General features: G+C 47.3%; 1 protein-coding gene across 4 annotated transcripts in view; it reads right to left on the reverse strand.

Annotated features, from left to right (window-relative positions):
* The window catches only part of KANK4 (KN motif and ankyrin repeat domains 4), a 67,868-nt gene that overhangs the window by 31,071 nt on the left and 12,861 nt on the right, over nt 1-23,936 (reverse strand). Inside the window, exons 1-3 of one of the 4 annotated variants that reach the window (XM_059136477.1) lie at nt 6,288-6,397; nt 2,988-3,045; nt 870-957 (exon numbers count right to left, since the gene is read on the reverse strand). In XM_059136477.1, the coding sequence (XP_058992460.1) occupies nt 870-885 (16 nt within the window). In that variant the 5' untranslated portion in view covers nt 886-957; nt 2,988-3,045; nt 6,288-6,397. Of the gene's footprint in view, nt 1-869; nt 958-2,987; nt 3,046-6,287; nt 6,433-23,936 lie in introns of those variants that run through there. The other 3 variants (XM_059136479.1, XM_059136478.1, XM_059136476.1) reach the window with 3 other exon arrangements.

Consider the following 23,936-nt stretch of genomic DNA (forward strand, 5'->3'; position numbering starts at 1 on the left):
AGAGATTACTTAAAAATAAAACTTTAAAATAGAAGAAGAAGAGGAAATCAGGAGATCAGGGTCTAGTCTATGACCTTCAGCAAGTTTCCTGGGCAGGGAATGAGGGGAATATTTGTGAAAACAGTTGTTGTTGTGTTACATAGTTATTACTCAACAACTTTGAACCCTCTGCTACCGTGGGAATAGACTCCAGCTAACCTGCTGGGTGATGAGAAACACATGGCCAATCACCACCTGTGCCTGGGTGACATGGAGTCGGCCAACAGACATGTAAGTGTGGCCGTTCTACACCATCCACCCAGGTCGCCCAGAAGACCACAAACTCATGAAGAGGCCCAGCAAATATCAGCCAGGCTGGCCCAGACCAGAAAAATGGCCCAGACAACCCACAGAATCTTTCCAGAAATGGTAAATGTCTTGAAGTCTATCAATTTTTGAGTGGTCTGTTGCACAGCAAAGCTAACTGATACATGGGGAGACCGAGGCTCAGAGGAGTAAATAACAGGGAGAGTCACCCAGATATACATGGAGGCTCTTTCACCATATTGTGTCTCTCTCAGACCTCAAGCTCCTCATCCTTAAAATTAGAGTAGTGAGTGAGAGCATCCTGCTCCCTTCTTGATGCTTGGAAGAGACGAGAAAACTGTCTAGTGATTACAGCAGTCTGACATAACCACAAGGCTTCATTCGTATCCTATACTACTACTCTTGTTCATACCCAAAATACGCAGTTTGGGTCTCCTGGCACTATCTGTACAGGGAATGTCTTTTGTGAGCCTCCCTTAGGCTGTTTCTAGGATCTGTAGTAGCAATCCCTTTGCAACCCAAGGGCTCCCTTTAGACCAGGTTATACAGAGCAGCCTGCCTACCATCTGTCTTCTCCATCTTAGGGAATGCAGACTGTCAGTCTCTCAGGCACTCTTCATCCGGTAAGTCTGTACAACCCACTGAAGAGCCCTGAAAGAAAGAAGGACAGTTAGCATAAATAGGGAGGCAGTATCATCGCAAAGAACTCCCGTCCCTGTCTTCCTCTCAGGGTTGCCCAGGAGCTCCACATTCCTCCTAGAGTATGTCCAATCCTGGGCATGTCTTCAAAGGATGTTAGCGATGGTCAACACCAAAGGGAGGATTTGGCCCAGTCCCCTCACCTGGCAGATGGAAGAAACTGAGGCTAGAGGTTAACTGGTCTGTGCAGGGCCTCTCAGCATTCTAGTGAAGGGGGTAGAGCCGGCTCCAGAGCTCTGCCAACTAGCAGAGTACTCCTTCCACAACATCAAAAGCTGTAATCTACTCCCCTCCATCACGGTGAAAGAATTCTAATCCATTTTGGGGGAAGAAACTGGAATCAGAATACCTCTAAATGATCTGTGACATCCCAGTCAGATGCAAAACAGGCGTGAGATCATTCCAAGTACCGAGGAGGCACTGATACTTAGAGGTGATGTCTAACCTTGGGTAGGGCAGGGCAAGTTCAAGCTCGGTGCTCCAAAGATATCAGGAACTATTCAAGCAGAAGACTGTCCTGACTGAATTAGGATACCTTGAGGTCTGATCATAAATTCTCCCCAAAGTTCTAATCCCAGGACTCTTTCTTCGAATGGTAAACAACCTGGCACCTGCCCCCATTATAATAAATCACCCAGGAAATTGTCTTTTTATGATTGTAACTCCACACACATCATAACAGTGAGTTATCTGACACCTCAGCAGTGGACGCAGGGTTGTTTCAGGAATTCTAGTGTGCTTGACAATGAATTTCGGACCAGAGAAGTGTACTGGGGAGAAGGGAAGGATTGGGGGAAACTGAGAGTAAGAGATAGATGAGGGGTGGCCTCAACAGCTGGGGATGGAAAAAACAAATAGGTAAACTGGGAAAGACGGCTAAGAAGTATGTGGCCCACCAAACGAGGGGAGGTCTAAAGTTTGCTTGGCAAAAGTTCACGTGGCCTCTCTCTGTGAGCGCTCCAAACCACATTGCGTGCAGCTGCCAAAGGGGCCTTTCCCTCTGCAGGTGTGACAGAGCCTGGAAGGGCAGCCTGGTTTCCAGGTGCAGAGACACTCCTTGCAGAGGGAATGCCAGCACGAAGTACCTCACTTACTTTGGGGGCAACAAGTACTTGAGTTTGGAAACAGCATAGAGCTGGAGTAGAAAGATGGGGGGGGGGGGCAAGTGTGGCTGCTAAAGAGGCAGCAAGTAGATCTGGAAGGTTCTAACCTGAGGCGAGGTAGGTTCGCCCTTGCTAGAAAGAAAAGGTTCTGAAACCACCTAAGTGTCCTGCGGTGGATGAAAGGGTGAAGAAAGTGTGGTAAATAGATACAATGCAAAACTGTTCAGCCATGACAAAGAAGGAAATCTTGGCTGTTTGTGACAACATGCATGGATCCTGAGAGCTCTATGCTAAGTGAAATAAGTCAGACAGAGAGAGACTAATACCATATGATCTTACTTGTTGGTAGAATCTAAAAACACCCAATTTCATAGATACAGAGAACAGACTGGTGGCTGTCAGAGGCAGAGTGTTGTGGGGTGGGTGAAACGGAGGATGGCGGCCAAAAGGTACAAACTTCCAGTCACAGGGATGTAATGAACAGCATGGCGACTGTAGTCAATAATACCATATTGGATGTTTAAAAGTTGTTAATAGAGTAGATCTTAAAAGTCTTCATCATAAGCGTGTATATATATATACACAGAGAGAGAGAGAGAGAATATCACTCAGCCATCAAAAAGAATGACATCTTGCCATTTACAACATGGATGGATCCAGAAGGTATAATGTTAAGTGAAATAAGTCAGTCAGAGAAAGACAAATACCATATGATTTCCCTCATATGTGGAATTTAAGAAACCAAACAAACAAAGGAAAAAAAAAGAGAGACAAACAAAAAACAGACTCTGAACTATAGAGAACAAACAGATGGTTGCCAGAGGGGAGATGGGTGGGGGGATGGGCAAAATAGATAAAGAGGGGTAAGAGCACACTTACCAGGATGAGTGCTTGGTAATGTTTAGAATTGTTGAATCACTATACCGTACACCTGAAACTAATATAATACTGTGTGTTAATTAGATGGGAATTTTTAAAAAGTTCTCATCGTAAAAACAGTTTGTAACTAAAAAAAAAAAAAGGATAGTTTGTATAGTTTGTAACTATGTAACTGTGGTGTCATGTAGTTCATAACTATGGGGACAGATATTAACCAGACTTATCGTGGAAGACATTTCACAATATATACAAATACCAAGTCATTATTTTGCACACCTAAAACCAATTCAATATTGTATGTCAATTATGTCTCTATTATCTCCATTAAAAAATAAGGATAATTAAAAAAAAAAAAAAAAAAAAGAAGAAGAAAGAAAAGCAAGAGAGGGTTCCCAGGCAGAGGACACTGTGCCTGATAATGCCGCAGGTCAGTAGTCTGCAGTCGGTGGGGGAGCCTCCCAGATGCTGGTGGAAGAAGAAGAGTGAGGACCTGAAGCCTAAGCTCGGCCCCTCAGCCTGTCTCCATCATCATGGTTTCTCCTCTCCCTTCTCCTCCCTTCCTCCTCCTACCCTGTATCATTACTGAGCAACAGGCAGCATTCAGAGCAATTGACATGCTCGAATTCTCCCATGCAATCTTCACCATAACCCCAAGGGGATTATTACGATTGTCCCCAGTTTTCAGATAGGGAGACTGAGGCGGAGAGAGTTTCCAGGCCTGCCAAAGTTACATCACAAGCAGGTGATCGGACCAGGATTTGCCCTCAAGTCTAGCCTACTCCAGTCATGTCCTGGGAAGTGATCTGTAAACATTTGCCCAGCCTGGATGCTGTGACTGATCGGGGTGGGAGAGGGAGGGGGAGCAGGAAGTGTTCTTGACTTTGATGCTTCTCTGCTTCTGCCACAAGTATGTGTAAAACGCCTTCTCGGACAGATAAGGAGAACTACTCTCTTGTAAGGCCTCTTGGCCAAAGATGTGTGTGACCTGCTTCTTCAAGATGGTACATTAAGCCACAGGCTCCTTCTAAGGAAGAGGGGACCACCTAGGTGCAAGAGGGATCTTTGACACAAACTCACCATCACCTCAGAGAGTTCAGTCACACTTACTGCCTTTGGTTTGAGTTAGGATTCAATCCTTAATGTTGGATCCTAGGGTCAGATAATTATGCCACACATGTTAGGTCAAATTTCACTGAAAAGAACTCTACAGAGGGGCACCTGGATGGTTCAGTCGGTTAAGCGTTGGACTCTTAGTTTCAGCTTGGGTCATGATCTCAGGGTTGTGGGTTCGAGTCCTGCATCAGGCTCTGCATTCAGTGGGGAGTCTGCTTGAAGTCTCTCCCTCGGCTGTCGCCCCAAACTCTCAAATACATAAATAAAATCTTTTTTTTTAAAAAAGATTTTATTTATTCATTTGACAGACAGAGATCACAAGTAGGCAGAGAGGCAGGCAGAGAGAGAGGATAGAGAGGAAAGGAAGCTGGCTCCCCACTAAGCAGAGAGCCTGACACAGGGCTTGATCCCAGGACCCTGAGATCATGACATGAGCCGAAGGCAGAGGCTTTAACCCACTGAACCACCCAGGCGCCCCATAAATAAAAAAATCTTTAAAAAAAAAAAAAAAAGAACTCTATGGGGATTTCTAATAGTTCTCTTAGACTTGCTTGAATATTACTAAAATCAGTCATTTCTGAGGTTACAGAAATTAAGTGGAGCTGACACCCAACGCTCTGAAGAAGAGAGCATAGCAAGCTTCTAAGGAAAGGTCTAGACACAGGAAGGGAAGGAGGGAACTGTCATGCCCATATCCCACCACTGCCAGCCTCACCCACCTCGGCCTCCTCCTGCACTTTGGCCACAATTATGGCCCTGGGGGTGGACATCTTAGAATTGAGCTAAGGGTGTATTTTTTTATGTGATTTGGTGAATGGAATTGAAGAAAAATCGCCACATCAACACATGCTACTTTGCAATGCAACAGAACATGAAAATGAGCTTGGTTGGGCAGAATTCCCCTTTCAAATGTAAATTTGCAACCTTCTGAAGCACTAAAAATTTTGACATAAAGCAATTCATTACTCAGTGCTGTTAAGTTGTATTTGGTATTCAGAACCTTACAATACCCGGTGTTCTGTAATTTTTAATTTGTCGATAACCTATCTAAGGATCAAGAATGCCCAGTTCAGGGTTGCCTGGGTGGCTCAGTGGGTTAAGCCTCTGCCTTCAGCTCAGGTCATGATCTCAGGGTCCTGGGATCAAACCCCACATTAGGCTCTCTGTTCAGCAGGGAGCCTGCTTCTTCCTCTCTCTCTCTCTGCCTGCCTCTCTGCCTACTTGTGATCTCTCTCTGTCAAATAAACAAATAAAATCTTTACAAAAAAAAAAAAAAATCCACCAAAGAGGCAGTTACTCTGAAAGCCCATGTATAACTATCAGGCTACATTAGGAACAGCTCGATTTCCCCCAGTCAGTCCAACTCCTGCAGTGTAGACACCTACACCCTCTCTCTCTCCGCAGTTACTCCTGTTATGATGCCATTTACAATCTCATTCCTAACCTCAAATACAAAGAAGCCTTCCTTTACTTAGTCCTGAAACTGAAACCTAGTTCTGTACTTTTCGTCTCTTCAAACCTCTCTTTATTCTGCAATAATAAAAACGCTGTATTTCATCCTAGAACAGGCCACATGCCAAAATAAATAGCACCTTGGACTTCCTTGAAAAGAAAGCTTGGCTCCAAGCACAGCCGTATTGCCACGATAATTCTTGGAGAATTCAACCTTACAAAGTCAAATATTTAGCAAGGTAATGCACGGAACAGCAGCCCGGCCAATCCCTGCACGATCGCTCGCAAAGACAAAGCACTCTTTCCAAAAGAACCTCCCCCCACAAAAAAATTACCCGTACCTCTTACGGATCCTGCCAAAATGATGGGTGCTTCCTGTTTCCCCATTCCAGAGCCCCTCGCCTCCCAGTGTAAATGTCCCCTGTGCCGAGAAGCAGGAGGCATCTGTGATGCCGCTTAGCATCTGGAGGGGCTGGAGCCCAGGCACCCAGGAAGGGGAGCTGCACTTCTAAAAAATATTCTGCCTATGGAGTTCTCCAGCCGACTCACTTTCCACCGACCCAGGAAACAAAGAGATAACTCCTTCGCAGTAAATGACACATGAACACAACCTCATTAACTCCGTTCTCACATTTTTCGCCAAGTGTCTGTCATTTTCGCCTGCAATGCAGCAGTGGAATCTGGAGCTTCGTGGAGAAGGGAAAACTGTCGGGAGGAAAACTGTAGCCACATTACCTTGCCTTGGCATCCTCCCCCTGCCATAGCCTGGAGTGAGAGGAGTCGACTCCCTGCGGAAAGCAAGGTGCTGGCTGCAGGACCAGAGCTGACTGCTCGGCTCAGGCTCCGGAGTTCAGCACAGCAGCACTGGCTTCCCAGCTGTTAAAGGATTTGGTCAGGTGATCCGTGACCTTGCTGGAGAAGCAAATACCGACTTCCTTTTCACTCCCGGGAAGAGGGGAGTAGGGTCAGGCAGGAATTCAGTGCTCAATAAGCTGATACCTGATCTTGCAGGAAGAGGAAGAAAGCTCAAATCCTTCATTGGAAAGTTAGTTCCCAGAGCTAATGCCACAGCTAAGACACCGAAACAGCACACACCATCTTCCCGCAACTGCCCCAACTCTGGGAGCTTCTCCGAGGGGTCATAATTAATTTCGCTTTTCCTTCTCTCTCCCTGCAGCCCAGGCGGCTCATTAATACAATTGTTCCTAATGAAGACATGGGAATTGTCCTTCGGATTTGAAACCCTGCAGGGGTGCATCTCTTTCTTCCAGACTCTATTTAGAAACTTCCCCCTCCACCCACCTCCTGGGGTCCCACAACCACGTAAAGCTTCTAAAGCTTCCACAAGCGGTCCCAGGGCTGGCGCCCTGGTCAGTCACTGGAAGTCTACTGGGGCAGAGCAGGAAGATGATACAATGCTCAGTGAGATCCAGACAAGACTGGCAGCTCCGGCTTCCCGCCACTCTAACCAGTCTGATGCCCCAGGACCAAAATGCACCCTATTTTAGCAGCAAGAGAAAAGCAAGGAGATACCTACTATAAGGATCCAGCCCTGGGCAGGTCTCTAACTGCAGCGCAGACCGGTGAGTTCAGAAGGGCAGGTACAGGAGCCAGCCAGAAGGCAGCTGTGGAGGACAGTCTCAGAGTGTCTCAGGCAAGCTCTGGGAAGAGTCGGGGCCAGCTCACTGCAGCCACCGCTCTCTCTGGAGCAGAGGCAGGTGGGAGGCTTGTGCTCAAAGGCTCCAAGCTCTCCAAATCCAGCACCACGGCTGGACCTGGGGTAGTTGTGGTCAAAAGGAGCCGGGAGAGCCTCTGGGTTCCTGTATGCAGGCTTAGCAAAAAGAGGATAGGGACCTCATTCCCTTTGCCCTCCCTGAGCCCTCGCCAAATGAGGCTGTCCTGGGAGGTGAAACTCCAACAGTGAGACATGTCAAAGCAGCTCTGACCTTCACAGGCACAGCCTGTCGAGATGTGCTTCAAAGACCAGGGCAGATTCCTGCCTACCCCACACTGCGGTTGATGCGAGAGCTCAGTGTCACCCTGAAATGCTGCCTGTCTCCAGTCCAATACACCTGGAAAGCACTTGACATCCTGCGTCCCCTGTATCCTCAAACAAGTCTGAGGCAGCCAGACGGGGACAAACCTCTCCATTGTACAGGTGAAGAAAATGAGACAGACACTGTGACTTCTCTTGGCTCACCCAAGAGGGGATATGGATGAAAATGAATATTCTTGGATTAGAATTCTGTGTTCTTCCTACTACACTGGATCACACTCCTTATTTTCCTGGAAAGATTCTAGGGCACCTTGTTCAAGAGGGAGGTCAAGAGACTTCCCAAAGGGCACAGGTAGATGGGAGGGACAGGACTATGGGACAGCAGAATACACTTTTCTCAACTGCTGAAAGTATTTTTCTGTGTTAACTGAGTTCACAGACCAGATCATTAGAATTTTAAAAAATATATCAGAAATATTCCTTGAACTCTGAGGTTATATGGAAAAATATACCAAAGAGCAAGCTGTTCCTCTGATGGATTAAAATGATCATTGACCATCCCCCCTCCAAACTGGCCAGCGAATGGCTCGAGGCATGTGCTACTTCCCCAGGACCCTGGGAGAAGAAAAGCTCTCCATGTCACCGGGTCCCATGACTTTTCAGCCACCCACTCTTCCCCTCTGGTTCATCTCTGTGTTGGAGACAAGCACTCTGTTTTCCTCTCCCAGGAATAAATTCTTTCTCATCCAATATGGAGATGAGAGGTTTATTTCCAGACCTAATGCTTTTCTTGCATGACCCAGCATTCTTCCCGGAGCACTGGCCCATTCCTGCCCCTCCTCCAAGCTCCACTCAGCATCTGCTCAAGAGCAGTGGCTAGTCTGCCTGTTTCCACGGCTGTCTGCCCTCGACTACAGCGGGTGTCTCTCGAATTCTAATTGCTGCTCTGTGTCTCTGTCCCCGACCGCATCACAGGCTAGATGCCATGTCAGGTGTGTGAAACTGAACTTATCCACAACACTGATGGCTCTAAACACAGGTGACCTTTCCAGATACTTCCTTAAGTACCAAGGGAGCACATCTGCTTCTCCGGTTGGCCCCAAGTCTCTCATCAGATTAAAAAAGAAAAAGAAGAAGAAGAAAAAAGACCAGCAGAATGAGGAAAGGAAATACTAGTCCCCCAGCAGTGCCACCAGTCAGGTTGGCTCAGATGCCGGGACAGAAGACCCACAAGGAAAAGAAGACACACACTCTGAACCTCCTAGTCTCCCCTCCTTTCAGACCTCTTTCTGGGGAGAAGGAGTCCCCCCTGAGATGTTGGGACAGACGCTGTGCTGACTGCTGTGTCTCTCAGAGGAGGACAAAGTCTTCTGTCTTTCATACCATTCTAATTTGCCTACCATGCTCATTTCCCTCCGGAGTCAGGCAGGGAGGTGAGCAGAACCAGGAATGTTGCTCTCCATCTTCCAGATGAGGAAACAAAGCTGGTTCCCCACAACAGCACAAAGCTAACAAAAGGCAAAGCCTCAACCCAAACTCAGATTTTCGGTCTCGAAGTTTAGTACCCTTTCCTCGCAGCCACTCAGGCTGGAGAGAACCTGCCGGTGAGTGCAGCAGACACACAAGATAATCCGGACGCAAGCTTCAGGGTTGGTGCTGTCCCCGCAGAAGGTGACTTCGCATTTAAGGAAGGTCTTCAGGGAAATCCCCAACCACTCTCAAGGGGGGTGTGCTTCTTGTGGGAGGACCCCCCCTTACCCTGTGTTGGAACTTGGCACGCCCCCACCCCTAGGCCTCACTCTGACAGAGGTCTTAAGATAGTAGCCGTCTTAGGTTACTATCCTAAGACTGGGTTACGCCACCCAGTTCTGCCACTGGCTGTGCAGATTCCCTTGGACCACACGCATTTATCCACAAGAACTTCTCTGGCAAGAAGCACTTGGCTGAGGAGACACTGATTCCTTTTGCAGTTTAGAAACTTCCAGCTTCTGGCCCAGATCCCGTTTGCCCCACGATGAGAAAAGAGTGGACTCTCCAAGGCAAGGGGAAGAAGAGATGAAACTATCTAAAGAATGTGCCTTTTATCTAAGCAGTCCCTTAGGCTTTGCACTTTGCTCAGGAAGGTCAGCTCTTCGGCAGCGGGTGTGATGACCCAGGGTCAAGGAAGAGCAGGCTATTAGGTACGCCTGAAACAGAGGCTCTCGGAGCAGACTGGTTCGGCCACGGCCACTCTGTCCCAACACTGTTTAAACGGACGGAGAAGCTGGAAGTATAGTAGTCCCAGGGGGATTGGACTGGCTATAGCAGTCCAGGGGGAATCAGCTGTTCTCAAGACCGACCCTTTAAAGCAGGTGAGAATTTCTCAGGGTGGAAATAGGGCCAGTTTCCGGGAGAAAGGAGGCTGCACTAACCAGTGAAAAGTGTTCCCCAGAGAAAATGGAAGGCATCGGGGAGCCCGGGAAAAAGACCCTCCCAGAATGCTCTCAGTGCTTGACCCAAACGCACTGTCAAATCCACACACCAAGAGACCCAGGAGGAAGGGGCATCAGCGGGCAACTCAAGAGAAGAGATACTGATGGTCAATTTTTGAAAGATTTCTAACCACCGGAATGAATCAAAAAGCAGCTAGATAACATCTAAATACAGTACTCTCTGTTGACACTACACTGTGCCAGGTATCCTAGGTCCATTCTAAACACCATCCAGTTTAATTCGCACAGTAACCCTATGAAGCGGTCCTATGATTCCCATTAGCTGAGGCTCAGTGCAGTGAGTTGCCCAGGTATCGGCACTATGAGCATTCAGATTTGAATTCAGTGTGCACACCGTGCTTAACTGTGGTATAACGCAGACTTACAAGTATGGGGGTGGGGTGGATGGTGGGAAAGTCTTTAAAGAAGGCTATTTAGTGTTGATATGGCTTTAATGAGAAGGGGACCACGCCCTCCCCGGAAGATTGCCGCGGAATCCGGGCAGCCGCAGCCAACGGGGCTGCTGCGGCACTGACACCTCACCCTATCTCCTGCAGTACTGCCCACGTCTTCACTGCACGGGCTTTGTCTGTGCCCGAGCGCGCAGGCAACTGCCAAATCAAACACAACTAAATAAAACGGTGAAGCAAGAAGATGAAAGCATCATAGAGACATGTGATGTCTTTTCTTGTTCTAAAAAAATCACTATCGTGATATATTCTTGGAAAATAAAAACATTAACAATTTGTGGATGGAAAAGGTGGGAAATCACCATAATCCCACAACCTCATATCCCACTACTTTGTATATCTTAACGTAATCAAAGAGCAAGTTCTGTGGTGGTTAAGAGTCTGGACTCCACACTGAGAAGCCACAGCTGGAATCCCAGTTCTGCCACTGGCTGTGCAACCTTGAAAAAATTGCTTGACCTCTCTGTGCCTCATTTGTAAAGTAGGAAGAGTCCTACACCCTACATGTCATGGAGGATGAAATATGATGATATATATAAACCACTCAGAACCCAGGCTGGTGTACAGGCTGTGTTCAACAAATAATAAATACATTAGCTATTAATATAATAATATAAATTCAATTATGAATTTGATTTTATATTTAGAATTCCATCACCTACCCATTTAAAAAATGTAATCCTACCTGCTTCATAATGATTACTGTAAAGGGCTATGCAAGAACCCCCTGACTTAGGCCTTATGATCCACACTCACTCCCTCCTGGAGGGCATCCCACCTCATCTTGAACTCTCCCTTCAATGCCACCAGATCAGGCAGCCTGACAGGTGGGCCTCCGGTCAGGTCTCCAGGAAAACCCCAATTTCAGGTGGCTGGAACCCAGCTGCCACATATGATGAATGGTTAAGAGCACACAGGCTGTGAGGTAAGACAGCCCAGGTTCAAATCCTGGCTCTGTGATCTTGAACAAATTTCTTATTCAGCTAAGTACATGGTTGTGAGGACCACGTGAGAGAAGTGTGTAAAGTGTTTGTGCCAATGCTCTGCACATAATACGTCAAGAAATGTTAGCTATGATTCCTTTGTAAACCCACACTGTTTTAAGTGAGGGAAGGGCAGATAGTGTGTTTGATTTATTTATCACCCTATTCTGAACAGTTGATATGATAGGGACTCAACAAAAATATGTTGACTCAGTGAATATATAAATACATGAATGAATGGATGGATCAGGGAAACTGTCAGAGCTGGAAAGGATTTTTTAAAATAGCTTTATTTGGATGTAGTCTACATGCCATACAATTTACTCAGTTAAATTGGACGATTCAATAGTTGTAGTATAGATTTGTGCAAACATTGCCATCACCTAATTTTTAAAATTGTGTTAAAATACATGTACAGGGGCGCATGGGTGGATCGGTCGGTTAAGCCTCTGCCTGGGATTGCATCGGACTCCTGTCCTTGCTCAGCGAGCCTGCTTCTCTCCCTCTGCCTGCTGCTCCCCATTTGTGCACACACTCTCTCTCTGACACATAAATAAGTAAACTCTTTAAAAAATAAAATAGGGGTGCCTGGGTGGCTCCGTCGTTAAGCGTCTGCCTTCAGCTCAGGTCCTGATCCCAGGACCCTAGGATCAAGCCCCGCATGGGGCTCCCTGCTCAGTGGGTGGGAAGCCTGTTTCTCCCTCTCCCACTCCCCCTGCTTGTGTTCCCTCTCTTGCTGCCTCTCTCTCTGTCAAATAAATAAAATCTTTTTAAAACAATAAAAAGAAATGATAAAATAAAATACATATACGTAAGCTAAAATTTATCATTTTCACCAATTGTAAGTACAGAATTCAATGACGTTAAATACGTTTGTAATGTTTTGTCACCATCACCCCTGTATATACCCGGAAAGTTTTCATCTCCAACATAAACTCTGTGACCCACTAAACAGTTACTCCCCATTCCCTCTTGCCCTGGTAACATCTATGCCACTTTCTGTCTCTATGAATTTGCCTTTTCTTGCTACCTCCTATAAATGGAATCATACAATATGTCCTTCCGTGTCGGGCTTATTTCATTTAGCAAGTCTTCAAGATCCATCCAAGGCTTAGCATATAGCAAAACTTCATTCCTTCTTATGGTTGAATATTATTCCATTGTATGTATGTAGCATACTTTGTTCATCCATTCATCCATCAATGAACACTTGGGTTACTTCCATCTTTTAGCTACTGTGAATAATGCTCCTGTGAACAATGGTATACAAATATTTATTCAAGTCCCTGCTTTCATTTAGGAGTAAAATTGCTGGGTCATATGGTAATTCTATTTTTAGCTTTTTGAAGAACCACCAAACTGTTTTCCAAGGCAGCAGCACCATTTCATGTTCCCATCAGCAATGCATAATGGTTCCAATTTCCCCATATCTTCACCAATATCTGGGTTTTTTTTTCCCATTAAAAAATAAAAAAGTTATTTAATCATCCTAGCAAGTGTGGTAGGTGTGAAGTGTCATCTTCTAGTGGTTTTTATTTTTACTGACCTAATGCCAATGACTGTTGAGCATCTTTTTTAATGTCCTTACTGGCCATTCGTATAGCTTCTTTGGAGAAATGTCTATTCAAGTCCTTTGCCCCTTTTTGAATTGGCAAAATTGTTTTTGTTGTAGTTGAGTTGTAAGAGATCTTTCTGGATATTAACCCCTTATGAAGTATATGACTGGCAAGTATTTTCTCCCATTGTGTAGGATGTCTTGTTGCTTTCTTGCTGGTATCCTCTGATGCACAAAGGTTACTCATTTTGATGAAGTTCGATTTATCTGAATTTTCTTTCGTTACCTGTGCTTTGGTCTCTGATCTATGAAATCGCTGTCAAATTCACTGTCGTGAAGATTTTCCTCAGTGCTTTCTTCCAGAAGTTTTATAGCTTTATCTTTAAGGTTGAGGAATTTGATATACTTCGAGGTCATTTGTGTATGCAGTTTAAGGTTAAGGTCCAGCTTTATTCTTTTGCATATGAATATTCAGTTTTCCTAGCACCAGTTATTGAAAAGACCACAACCTCATTTTAGAACATTTTCATCACTCCAAAAAGAAACTCCATATAGGAGATCTCCGTTTTCTAGGGAACTAGAGACATGAGTGAGTTATTGAGTGTTAATAAACCTTGGCGTTCACAAACAAAAATTAGTTCATTACAAGAGTTTACTGAGAACATTAATTCTCTGTTCTACAAAGAAGTGTGACCTCCATCCCTCTCCAAATAGCGCTGCAAAACTCCTGTGTGTGCACACCGGCCAAGAACTGGAATTCCCGCAATTCTCTGGAGGGTGCTTTGTTATTAATACAGAAGACATTTGTTGCTTTTCTGGGCTCACCAACACTTTGTGAACACCCTTCCTATGCCTGGGTTATTTCCTTCCTTAGCAGTCGCACCCCCGCAAGGCTGAAACCAGGATTTGCGGTGCCAGGCTCCTTCAGACTTAGGATTCAGGCATGGGACCTGTGCTCGACAGGGTAGAGGCACACAGGCCAGACCTCAAATTGGAAGAAAGTGCCCTGGAGAAGGAAGGTCTGCAAGCAGGCAATCGTGGAGAGGGTGGACTTGATGTCCTTCACTGAATTCCCCTTCCACCGAAGCTTGCTGGAGTGGTTCTGCTCTTTGCAACTCCGCAGCCCCAGTGTTGGCTTCGTTTTCAATTGCTTTTATTCTGTTCATTTATGTCGCTTGTAGATTACTTTCCAGAGTTTCTGTTTTGTCCTGAGTCTTTGCTGCCCAACCACTCTGCTTCTTTTTCGCTTTGCCTTTCATCCTCTGTTATTTTGAATTCTTTCCCACTGCAGAGTGGGAGCCCGTGGGCTCTGTGGGCCACATGATTTTGCCCTTGGCCAAACTGGGCCATCGTCAAGAGAGCTTGGGAACCACAGCTCGGAGTAAACCAAGAAATTCAGCCTCACCTCCTCCCTCCTGGGTCACCTCAGTGAAAGCATCTCGAGGGTAGGAGCAGCCACACCCTCCACGGTGCACCCAGCCTCTCGGGGCAGCCTCCGCTCTGAGCATCACTGTCCCTGGTCAGAATCTAGGGGAGGCCTTCACAGACAGCTGCCGGGCTTGGGAACTGAGGCTGCAGGTGCAGACACTTTAGGGCTTGCGTGGGCTGTGGCATCTGCCTCCTGGGTTGGGAGAAAGATTTATCTTGGCACAGCCTGCACATTCAGGAAAGTCAGTTAAACCAAATTGAGCCTGATAAATAATCTCCAGACACCTGGGTGGAACCAGGGCTGTTTCCAGACTTTTCAAGCAAGTTGAAAGGCTTTTCATTTTTGCCCAAGGTCCCCGCCTGCCCCTCCAGCAGGCTTTGTCTAAAGAAGAGCAGTAGGCCTCTGTGTTGTGGGCCAGGCAGGGATGAGGGGAACCCAGCCTTGGCTGCATGCAGCTGGATAAACGCTGGGCATCCTCAGAGATGAGCCAGAGAGAGGCAGTGAGAGAGGAAGGACTCTAGAAACTTCTATCCACTTCAACGTTTCCTTGAAGATGGACTCTGTGTAAGTCCTGTGCAGCATCGGCAGTATGTAGAAAGGTCACATCCTGTTCTGGTTGGGTTTTGCATTATTTTAATGTGGGGAAAGTCACTAAGAAATGGTGCTTCCCAAATTCACATCCCACGTTTGTATTGCCCATAGCAGCTCAAAGATGTCACAAAATGGTCGGACATTTGGAGCACAGCACAGGCAGACTTTTATTAACTCTAACAACAAATAAAATAAAGATGCTCACATCTTTTCTTCTAGCCTAACTATGGGTGATTTATTTTTTTTCTTTAAGGCAAGGCCTCTCTTTCCTGCTTCTGAGTCTGTAGGTAGCAAGTGTTCCATCACTCCTGCTGGTTGTCTGTTGCTGGGAGCAGAAAAACCAGACATGACCTGGGACATCATCTTCATTTACTAATGGGGAAACTAAGCCTCAGCGACTTGTCCATACCATACAGCAGGGCAAAGGTCAGATTCTCTTGTCTAGACTTTTGATGGAATGCTTTTCTTTATAAACCTCCTGCAGATGGCCGTGGTTTGCCGTGTGGTACTGGAGGATATCAAACTGATTTGACTGGTTCTTTAAAAAACAGTGTGGCGGGGTGCCTGGGTGGCTCAGTGGGTTAAAGGCCCTGCCTTCGGCTCAGGTCATGATCCCAGGGTCCTGGAATCGAGCCCTGCATCGGGCTCTCTGCTCCACGGGGAGCCTGCTTCCTCCTCCTCTCTCTGCCTGCCTCTCTGCCTGCTTCTCTGCCTGCCTGTGATTTCCATCTGTCAAATAAATAAATAATATATTTTTAAAAAATAAAAAATAAATAAAAAACACTGTGGCTGGCGTCCCCAGGTGAAATGTGGGATAATGGCATTATTATGGTGAAGTCGGTGAAGACAGCCACCTTTGCTGGCAGCCACTAGCCACAGGGAAAGTACGATGCGTAGAGTAGGAATAATCACCAACACCTGTTAACCACCTATCTGTACGTGTCCTTACTCCTCCCCGCTCAGCCCTGGAAGAGCCCCGTCAGGACTCCCCTGTAGATGAGGCAAAGATAGCCACCTCATGGCCCAGCCTCCGCTCAATGGTTGTGTTCAAAGGAACGGCAGTTAAGTAGGAAAAAATGAATTGGAGGCAACCCAAACCTTCACTGCAGTCTCTGGAGAAAACACCAAAGGGGAAGTGCATTCTTAGCATGAGACAAAGTCTGAAAATTGTCCTTCTCTCTCTCTGCTCTTCTCGGCATCTATTTCCAGCAAAACAACTGTTTCGGAAGCACAGTGCTCTGTTCTCCATCAACTCTCACGGAAACCCTTCCACCTGGCTCTTCACTCATTCACCTCCCTCATGCCTGGCATCTGCTCACCCACCGTCTGCCAGTCTCTCTCTCTCCCTCCGTCACCAGGAATCTCAGGACTGGCTCCATTTGTCCAGGGCTTTCCTATCCCTGGGCAACCCCAATCTGCCTCCCTGAGGGCAAGAGCCAAGAAAAACTCTGCTAGACATTTTCTTAGAAGGGAACGACTTGAAGTTTTCACAGGCAGAGAAGTTTTGAATAGTCAGGTGTTGACATTTGTAATTCCCTGACACACCCATTGTACAGATCACCAAACTGAGGCATCATCAGAATAATTATTTTAGTATTATAAATAGTAATTATTACTAGCCAGATGTTATCTGATATTGTGTGAATGATAACTTATTTAATTTCACATGGAGTACAGTAGGTAGGTGCTCCTATATCCTTTTCACAGATGACAGGTTTAGGGCACAAAGCTAGGAAGCGGCAGCACCGGAGTTCAAATCGAGGTGTGTCTAACTCTAGAGAGCAAGCTCTTGACCCCAGTGTTCTCTGCCTTTAAGATTCTAGTTCTGTAGCTGTCTATGAAGCAAGTTGCCAATGGAGCTTAAATAGAAAAGGAAGGAACCAGATAGGAGGATTTAGCAAATGAAAGACTCTTCATATTAAACTGCATCACCAGCCATGCTCCTTAAATATCAGATGACTGTTGAAAATATAAACCACATTGTTTGGTCACGCAGTAGGTCTAGACATAAAATAAATTTATTTTCAAAGGAATAAGCTAAGAAATGCTGTGAGTTTCTAATTAACTTAAAATTATTGAATCAATATGACACAATTACTTTTCAGATAATCTTTGAAAGTTCTAAGGAGTCTTGAGGTGTTTAATTGCTTTTTAACTCGATAGCAGTGGTCAAGTTACACAGATACCAGTTTTAGAGAAAATGCTCTTTGCAGATCTAGCACTCTCAAAATCTACATTAGAAAGACATTTTCAGGCTAGATACAAGGGTTTGCTTTTTTTTTTTTTTTTTAAGATTTTATTTATTTGACAGAGACACAGAGAGGGGGAGCACAAGCAGGGGGAGTAGGAGAGGGAGAAGCAGGCTTCCTGCTGAGCAGGGAGCCCGATGCAATGCGGGGCTCCATCCAGGACCCTGGGATCATGACCTGAGCTGAAGGCAGCCACTTAACAACTGAGCCACCCACCCAGGCACCCAGATACAAGGGTCTTTTATTACAAATTAAACTTCTCTGCTGTTCACCTGGGCATGGTGAAGGGGAGTGGGTGCACATTGTGGGCATGCAGTGGCTGATGGAGGAATGTATGGGTCTTGCCTCATACAACTTGAGAGATGTACATCCCTGTTGATGGGCCAGTTTCCCCCAAAGCAGGGAGATGGCTGCTGCCAAGGACTCTGTGAGGACTCAATCCAGCCCAGATTTCCTCTAATGGCTCCAACAGCTACACACCACGAGCCACCTTGGGCTAAGACCTGAGCCAGGAGTTTATCTGGGTCCCACTCAGATCTGCTCTCCCTACTCCGAGGAAGCCCTGAACTGAAAATCATAAATGCGCAGGGAACAAACGATAGATACAAAGTCAGAATCTCTGGGGGGCAGGGTTCTGCATTTTAACCAGCCCTCGAGGTGATTTTGATGTGCACTAGAGTTGACAAGTCCTGCTCTCACCTAGTCTGAAAAACATTTTGTGAACCGAAATTCAGAGCATCTCAAGCTGTATTGTACATGTGTTTCTCCAGATCTTGTTAAATGCAGATGCTGATTCAGTAGGTGTGGGAAGGGGCCTGAGGACCTGCATTTCCACCTCCCTCTCGGGAGACGCTGGTGCTGCTGGTCCCAGGAACAAGGAGCTGGGCATGTGATGGGGGCGGGGGGGGGGCGTGGTCTGTGTGGCTGGGAAGGACGGCGGGGGAGCCCAACAGACTTTGGCATGATTCCCAGCTCCCAGGCTTATAAGCTTGGTGACCTTAACCATGTCACTGTACCTCTTTGAGCCAGTTTCCTTCAGCTCTGTAAGGGTATAAAATAGTACTCTCTACTCTTTCAGGCTGTCCAGGTGGCAACATGCCTAACAGAGCACTTAGCATGTAGAAAACACTCCAACAGAAACTGTGGTTGCTTTTGTTTTTGAGGGAAGGAAGCAACTAGTAAGTGCTTAATAATTGCTCATTGATATTATTTATTGAGGGGCCTGTGGTATGGTAGGCACTGGATAAGGCAGTGCACCACTATCTCTTCCTTCTCCCAAATACTCCGTGTGCAAGATCAGGTGTTATTTGCTCTGGTTTGCAGATCAGGAAGCCAAAGCCCAGAAGAGTTTTCATCACTGGGTCCAAGTCACAAAAAAAGCGAATGGTAGAGCTCGGGTTGAACTTAGGTCTAACTGCCTAAGTTTTTAACCACCCAGGCTGCGGCATGCTTCTGGCCATGCTGGTCTGCAAGGGTTGAGTCAAGGGAAGGGTGATGGGCCATAACTCAGGGCTCCAAAAGGAGGTACAGTGCCGGACTGGGCTGCAGAGGCGGAGAACAGGCAGGGGTGAACGGAGCCCTCGAAGCGGGGTGCTGACCCACAGAGGGACGTCTGGCTTGGGAGGATGTGGACATGCAGCGAGCGATCAGGAACAGGGTCTCACAGGGACGAGCCATAGCAGTGCTCCTCCAAGTTCTAGTCCTCGAATGAATGAATCGATGGATTAATAAATTCATGGAGATTTTCAAGGCGGCGACTGATTTGAAATTGGTGGGCAGGATGTGTTGGGGTGGGAGAGAGCTTTTCACTTCTGGACTTTCCTTCTTTAAAAAGGGAGCAGTTTAAAATAGAAGAACAACAGGAATATTTCCCTTGGAGCACAGCCAGAGCACACAATGCCTCCTTTTCTTCCCAGGGCAGAAGGCGTTTGGGGCCCAGCCCTGCGGCGGGTGTGTGCAGCACAGAGCCTGCCCGCCTGACACCCTTACCCACTTGTGCTCTGGAGCGCAGAAACCCCTGCCAGCCAAGCCCAACACGCATGCCTCCTTCCCTGCAGCCTGCGGCCACGCGTGGTTTCCACCGTCGCGGCCGCTAACCCCCCCTCCCCCAGGGCCAAAGTGAGGCCCTTCTGGCCAAGTCTCCCCACTACTGTCTGGAGACAAGAGACAGTAGAGACAGATGCCTCCTCAATCATCCTGTCACCTTTGTGGAGGGCGGGGTGGGGGGCAAGGCATAAAGTGAAGGAGTCTAGCAGCTCGAGGGGAGCCCTGCTGTTCAGGCCTCTACAGATGCTGTTCGGTTGGCCATGCATCAGAAATCCTTGTTCAGGCACAGGGTTAGATTCTGGGGACCCACGGATGAATAAGACAGGGCATAAAGATCCCTTAAGAAACTTACAATCCGGGCGCCTGGGTGGCTCAGTGGGTTAAGCCACTGCCTTCAGCTCAGGTCATGGTCTCAGGGTCCTGGGATCGAGTCCTGCATCGGGCTCTCTGCTCAGCAGGGAGCCTGCTTCCCTCTCTCTCTCTGCCTGCCTGTCTACTTGTGATCTCTCTCTGTCAAATAAATAAATAAAATCTTAAAAAAAAAAAAAAAAAGAAAGAAAGAAACTCACAATCCAAAATGGGAGGCAGAGACCTAAACAAGGCCATTAGGTGTCCCAGAGGTGGGCAAAGGCATTCCGGGGGACCGCAAGACTGCTGCCATCGTGGCATTCGAGCTGGGCTTTGAAGGAGGAATAAAAGCCTGCCAGGCTGACCGAGAAAGCAGCCCTCTAGCTCAGACATGAAAATATGTATGGGGGGCTTGGGGAATGGCCAGCAGACCAGGTCCAGGTTGCAGGGCAGGGGGAGGGTAAGAGGAGGGGAAGGCAGGGCTGGAGGTCAGCTCACTGATTCTGCAGAGAGCAGGAAAGCCGAGAAGGTTCTTCGGCAGGGCAGGAACCAGATGAAAGCTGGGTGTCAGAGACAACTCCTGCAGCAGTGAGAGGGTTGGGGAGGTGTTGTGTCTGGGGCAATGTCCCCAGAGCCCGGTCCGTTAGCGGACAGTAAGTATTTACGGAATGAACGAATGACTTTGAGAGGGAAGAGCGTAGCAGATCTGACAAGAAGTCTGGCCAGACCGAATGCTTTTCACTAACTGCTCCTTTTATGTGTTTTTTTCTTCTTTTTTTCTTTTAAGAGAGCAGCAGCTTTTCTTCTCCTTTATTGAACCATCACAAATGTATATAATCTGAGATCACAGGCATAATTACATAATGCCTTACATTGTTGGCAGTTTCCTGAATGTTTGCTCTGTCTCCCAGAGTAACTCTGTCATCTCCCTGACAGCCAAGGTGCTGCTTCTTCTGCTGTCCATGTATTGCGTAGCCGTACCTACTGTGTGCTCACCGTACCTACTGTGTGCTCAAAAGTAGAACCGTGAAACAGAATCACAGAGCATAAGAGCTAGACAGGCTCTTGTAATTAACTGGTCCAACTCTCTCGTACAGGGAAAAGAAACAGAGGCCCTATCTGAAGAGATGGTCACATTCCTGCTTCTAGGCCCCAAAGCTTTCAAGTGCTAACACTAAGGGTTAAGGCACGGACCCTAAAATAAGCCAGCGATGAGCTGGGGTGACAGCAGGGTAAATAGAACAGTAGCACACAAACAATCCAGCCACAGAAGAGAGAGTCTCTGTAGATGGTATTCAGCTCGCAGCACCTACTAAGCATAGCCCGCTGTTGGAACTGCTAGAGGCAGGAGAGTTTAGGATTAAGAATGTGGACTGGGAAGGGGGGCGCCCAGGTGGGTCAGTTGGTTAGGTGTCTGCTTTCAGCTCAGGTCATGATCCCAGGGTCCTGGGATGGACTCCCGCATCCAGCTCCCCTGCTCAGTGGGAAGCCTGCTTCTCCCTTTCCTCTGCCCCTCCCACTTGGGCTCTTTCTTCAATCAGTCAATCTATCAATCTTTTAAAATATAAAGAAGAAGAATGTGGATTTGGAGGAAGGTGGATGCAAGTTCCAATCCCAGCTCTGCCACTTACCAGCTGTGTGTTTAGCAAGTTCCCTAACCGCCCCCCACCCCAGCCATGGGGGCCACATATCTGTAAAATAGGAAAAACACAATTTCCTCCTTACCGGGTGGTACAGATTCATTGGGATAAGTATATAAAATGTCTGTCACCATGGCTGCTGTGGGAATTGAACAGGGATGAATGAGAAAGAAAGAAAGAAAGAAAGAAAGAAAGAAAGAAAGAAAGAAAGAAAGAAAGAAAGAAAGAAAATGGCAGGAGTTGGCATCCTGTGGGATTCATTGGTTTCCACCCTTTGTTTGCCGAACACTCACTCTGTCCAGGCATGGGATCAGGGAGGAGAGGGAGGTACCAGCAGCCCCTGCATCTCAACCCCCGAGTCAGGAAGATCAGGAGGGAAAAGAGATTTGGTAGTAGGGGGATGGGTGTTCATCCTTGGGCATGCCGCATGCCTAACTGGGGGCTCATACACAGAGGGGGGGGTTCACCCGGAGAGCGCGGCCCAGCAGACAGTGGAAAAGGTGGGCGCAAGATGGGAGAGAGTCCTGAAGACTGGAGGGGCAGGCTCACATGTGGGGAGCAAGAGCATGCAGAGGCGGCATGTGAGCAAAACTCCTGAAGAAAGTCACATGTGGGGAGCTGACGGGGAAGAAAAACCAGGGTGGCTTGTGGCCCAGAGATCCAAAGTGGGTACATCTGGAGGAAACCAGGGAGCCTGGGCTCAGTTTCAGAGGATAAGGGAAGATGCCAGGGGTTGACAAGATGGTAGAAGCAGCAGGTGGGGCTACTCTTTGCTGCTTTGGTGGAATCCAGGAGAGAAATGGGCAGCAGCTCCAAGAAGGGGCAAGGTGGGCTCCGAGGAAGGGGAGCACGTCTGCAGGCCCCGGGGGTGTTGGGGGGAGGCAGCCAGGCGGAGGAATGGACCGAGATGCAAGAAGGGGAGGGCGCGTAAGCACCGACATGTACTCCAGGTACAGCTAACACAGGCAGCAGAGCTGAGTTCCATCTGCCCCACAACCAGAGCTGCAAGGCGATTTTATTAGTCATGTTCTGCAACGAAGAAGGGAGGCCCAGAGAGGCTAAGTAACCCGCCCAAGTTAGCGCTGGTGGTGCTGAGCCTACAGCCAGGAGACTGTTTCTGGAGGTGGAGGGGAAGGTTTTCCAAGCTGGGCTCTGGCAAGGAAGAGAGAGCCAAGATGGGGAGAAAGGATGAGGTGGGGGTGAGAGTTCAGAGTTCAAGCCACATGACCTCCACCTTCCCAGTAAGGCAGGAAACAGGACCACGGACTAAGAGGGAGGACCGACGAATGGATCCGGAGCCAGAGGACAGCAGACCGAGCAAGTTACAACAGTCGCGGAGACCGGATGAGAGACAAGGCAGAGAAACATGAGGGAGGCCAAGCAGCAGCAGAGGTCAAAGGGCATGGGTTTAAAAATGAATTCCTCAGTCCCAAAGCAGTATCAGAGGAGTGGGACCGTAAAGTTTAATCTAGGGTTGGGGTTTACACGAGTAAAAGGTGGTAGGGGAGAGACTATAGAGAGGAAGGGGAACAGAGTGTGGCTGTAGTTTAGTGCCAGAAGGGCAATGAGGGAAGTGAAAAAGTTAAAGTAGGTATCAGAAGGGAATGCCTCCAAAGACAGGATCGGTAGCCACCCTCCGCACCCCCTTCCGTACTGAGAAGGGCTGACATCCCCCCCTGGCAAGAGGGTGCCCCCACAAAGGGCAGGCACAGGTCACAGATTCCCTATCAGACATACCTTCCAATCCATATACCTGGCTTCAGGAATTCTCTTGCAGCTGAATAAATAAAACTGAGTCCAGAGAAAATGTCCTACGTAAAACTTGAATGCATCTGTTAAGGGACTGCTTGGCATTTTAATGTTACTCAGCACTGAAAAAATAATTTTAAATTCTACTGTGAAAAATTGTAATTGACGCCCCCCCCCCCTCCAATTCCAGCCTAAGAATGAAAGATAGAAGCAGGTGTGCTTTTTCTCAGTGGTTCCGGGGGTCTCTCTTGGCTGGTATCCAAGAAGCTATGGGGAGCACAGTCTGTAGTGTATTTCACCCTCATCTTAACCTTTGAAGGAATCCTTGTCCCCATTTTATAGAGGAGTAAACTAAGGCTCAGAGGGGCACAGTGGAGGTTCAAAGCAAGCTCTTCCTATTTGGCAGTGTTTTCCATCACAGACTCTCTTTACACAGGCATAGAGGTGGTATAATGACCTTCAATACTCAAGACAGAGCATTAGGAAAAAAACAACAGAACAAAATGTAAACGCTCATTTTTACGAAAAAAAAATGTCTATCCAAATAGACAGATAGACAGATACCTAGATCTGGTTACATCTCATAAACACACAGTGCCACGTCTAGAATAATACTCTCTAAATGATCTCACATACCCTAACCACCAATTCTTTTTATTCTTTTTTAAGGTTTTATTCATTGACTTGAGAGAGAGAGAGAGAGAGAGCACAAGCAGGGGGAGCAGCAGCAGACAGAGGGAGAAGGAGAAGCAGGCTCCCCACTGAGCAGGGAGCTGGATGTGGGGCTTGATCCCAGCACCTTGGGTCGTAACTTGAACCGAAGATAGATGCTTAACCAACTGAGCCACCCAGGCACC

Source organism: Mustela lutreola, chromosome 10 (assembly GCF_030435805.1).
Source record: "Mustela lutreola isolate mMusLut2 chromosome 10, mMusLut2.pri, whole genome shotgun sequence".
Taxonomy (NCBI): Eukaryota; Metazoa; Chordata; class Mammalia; order Carnivora; family Mustelidae; genus Mustela; species Mustela lutreola.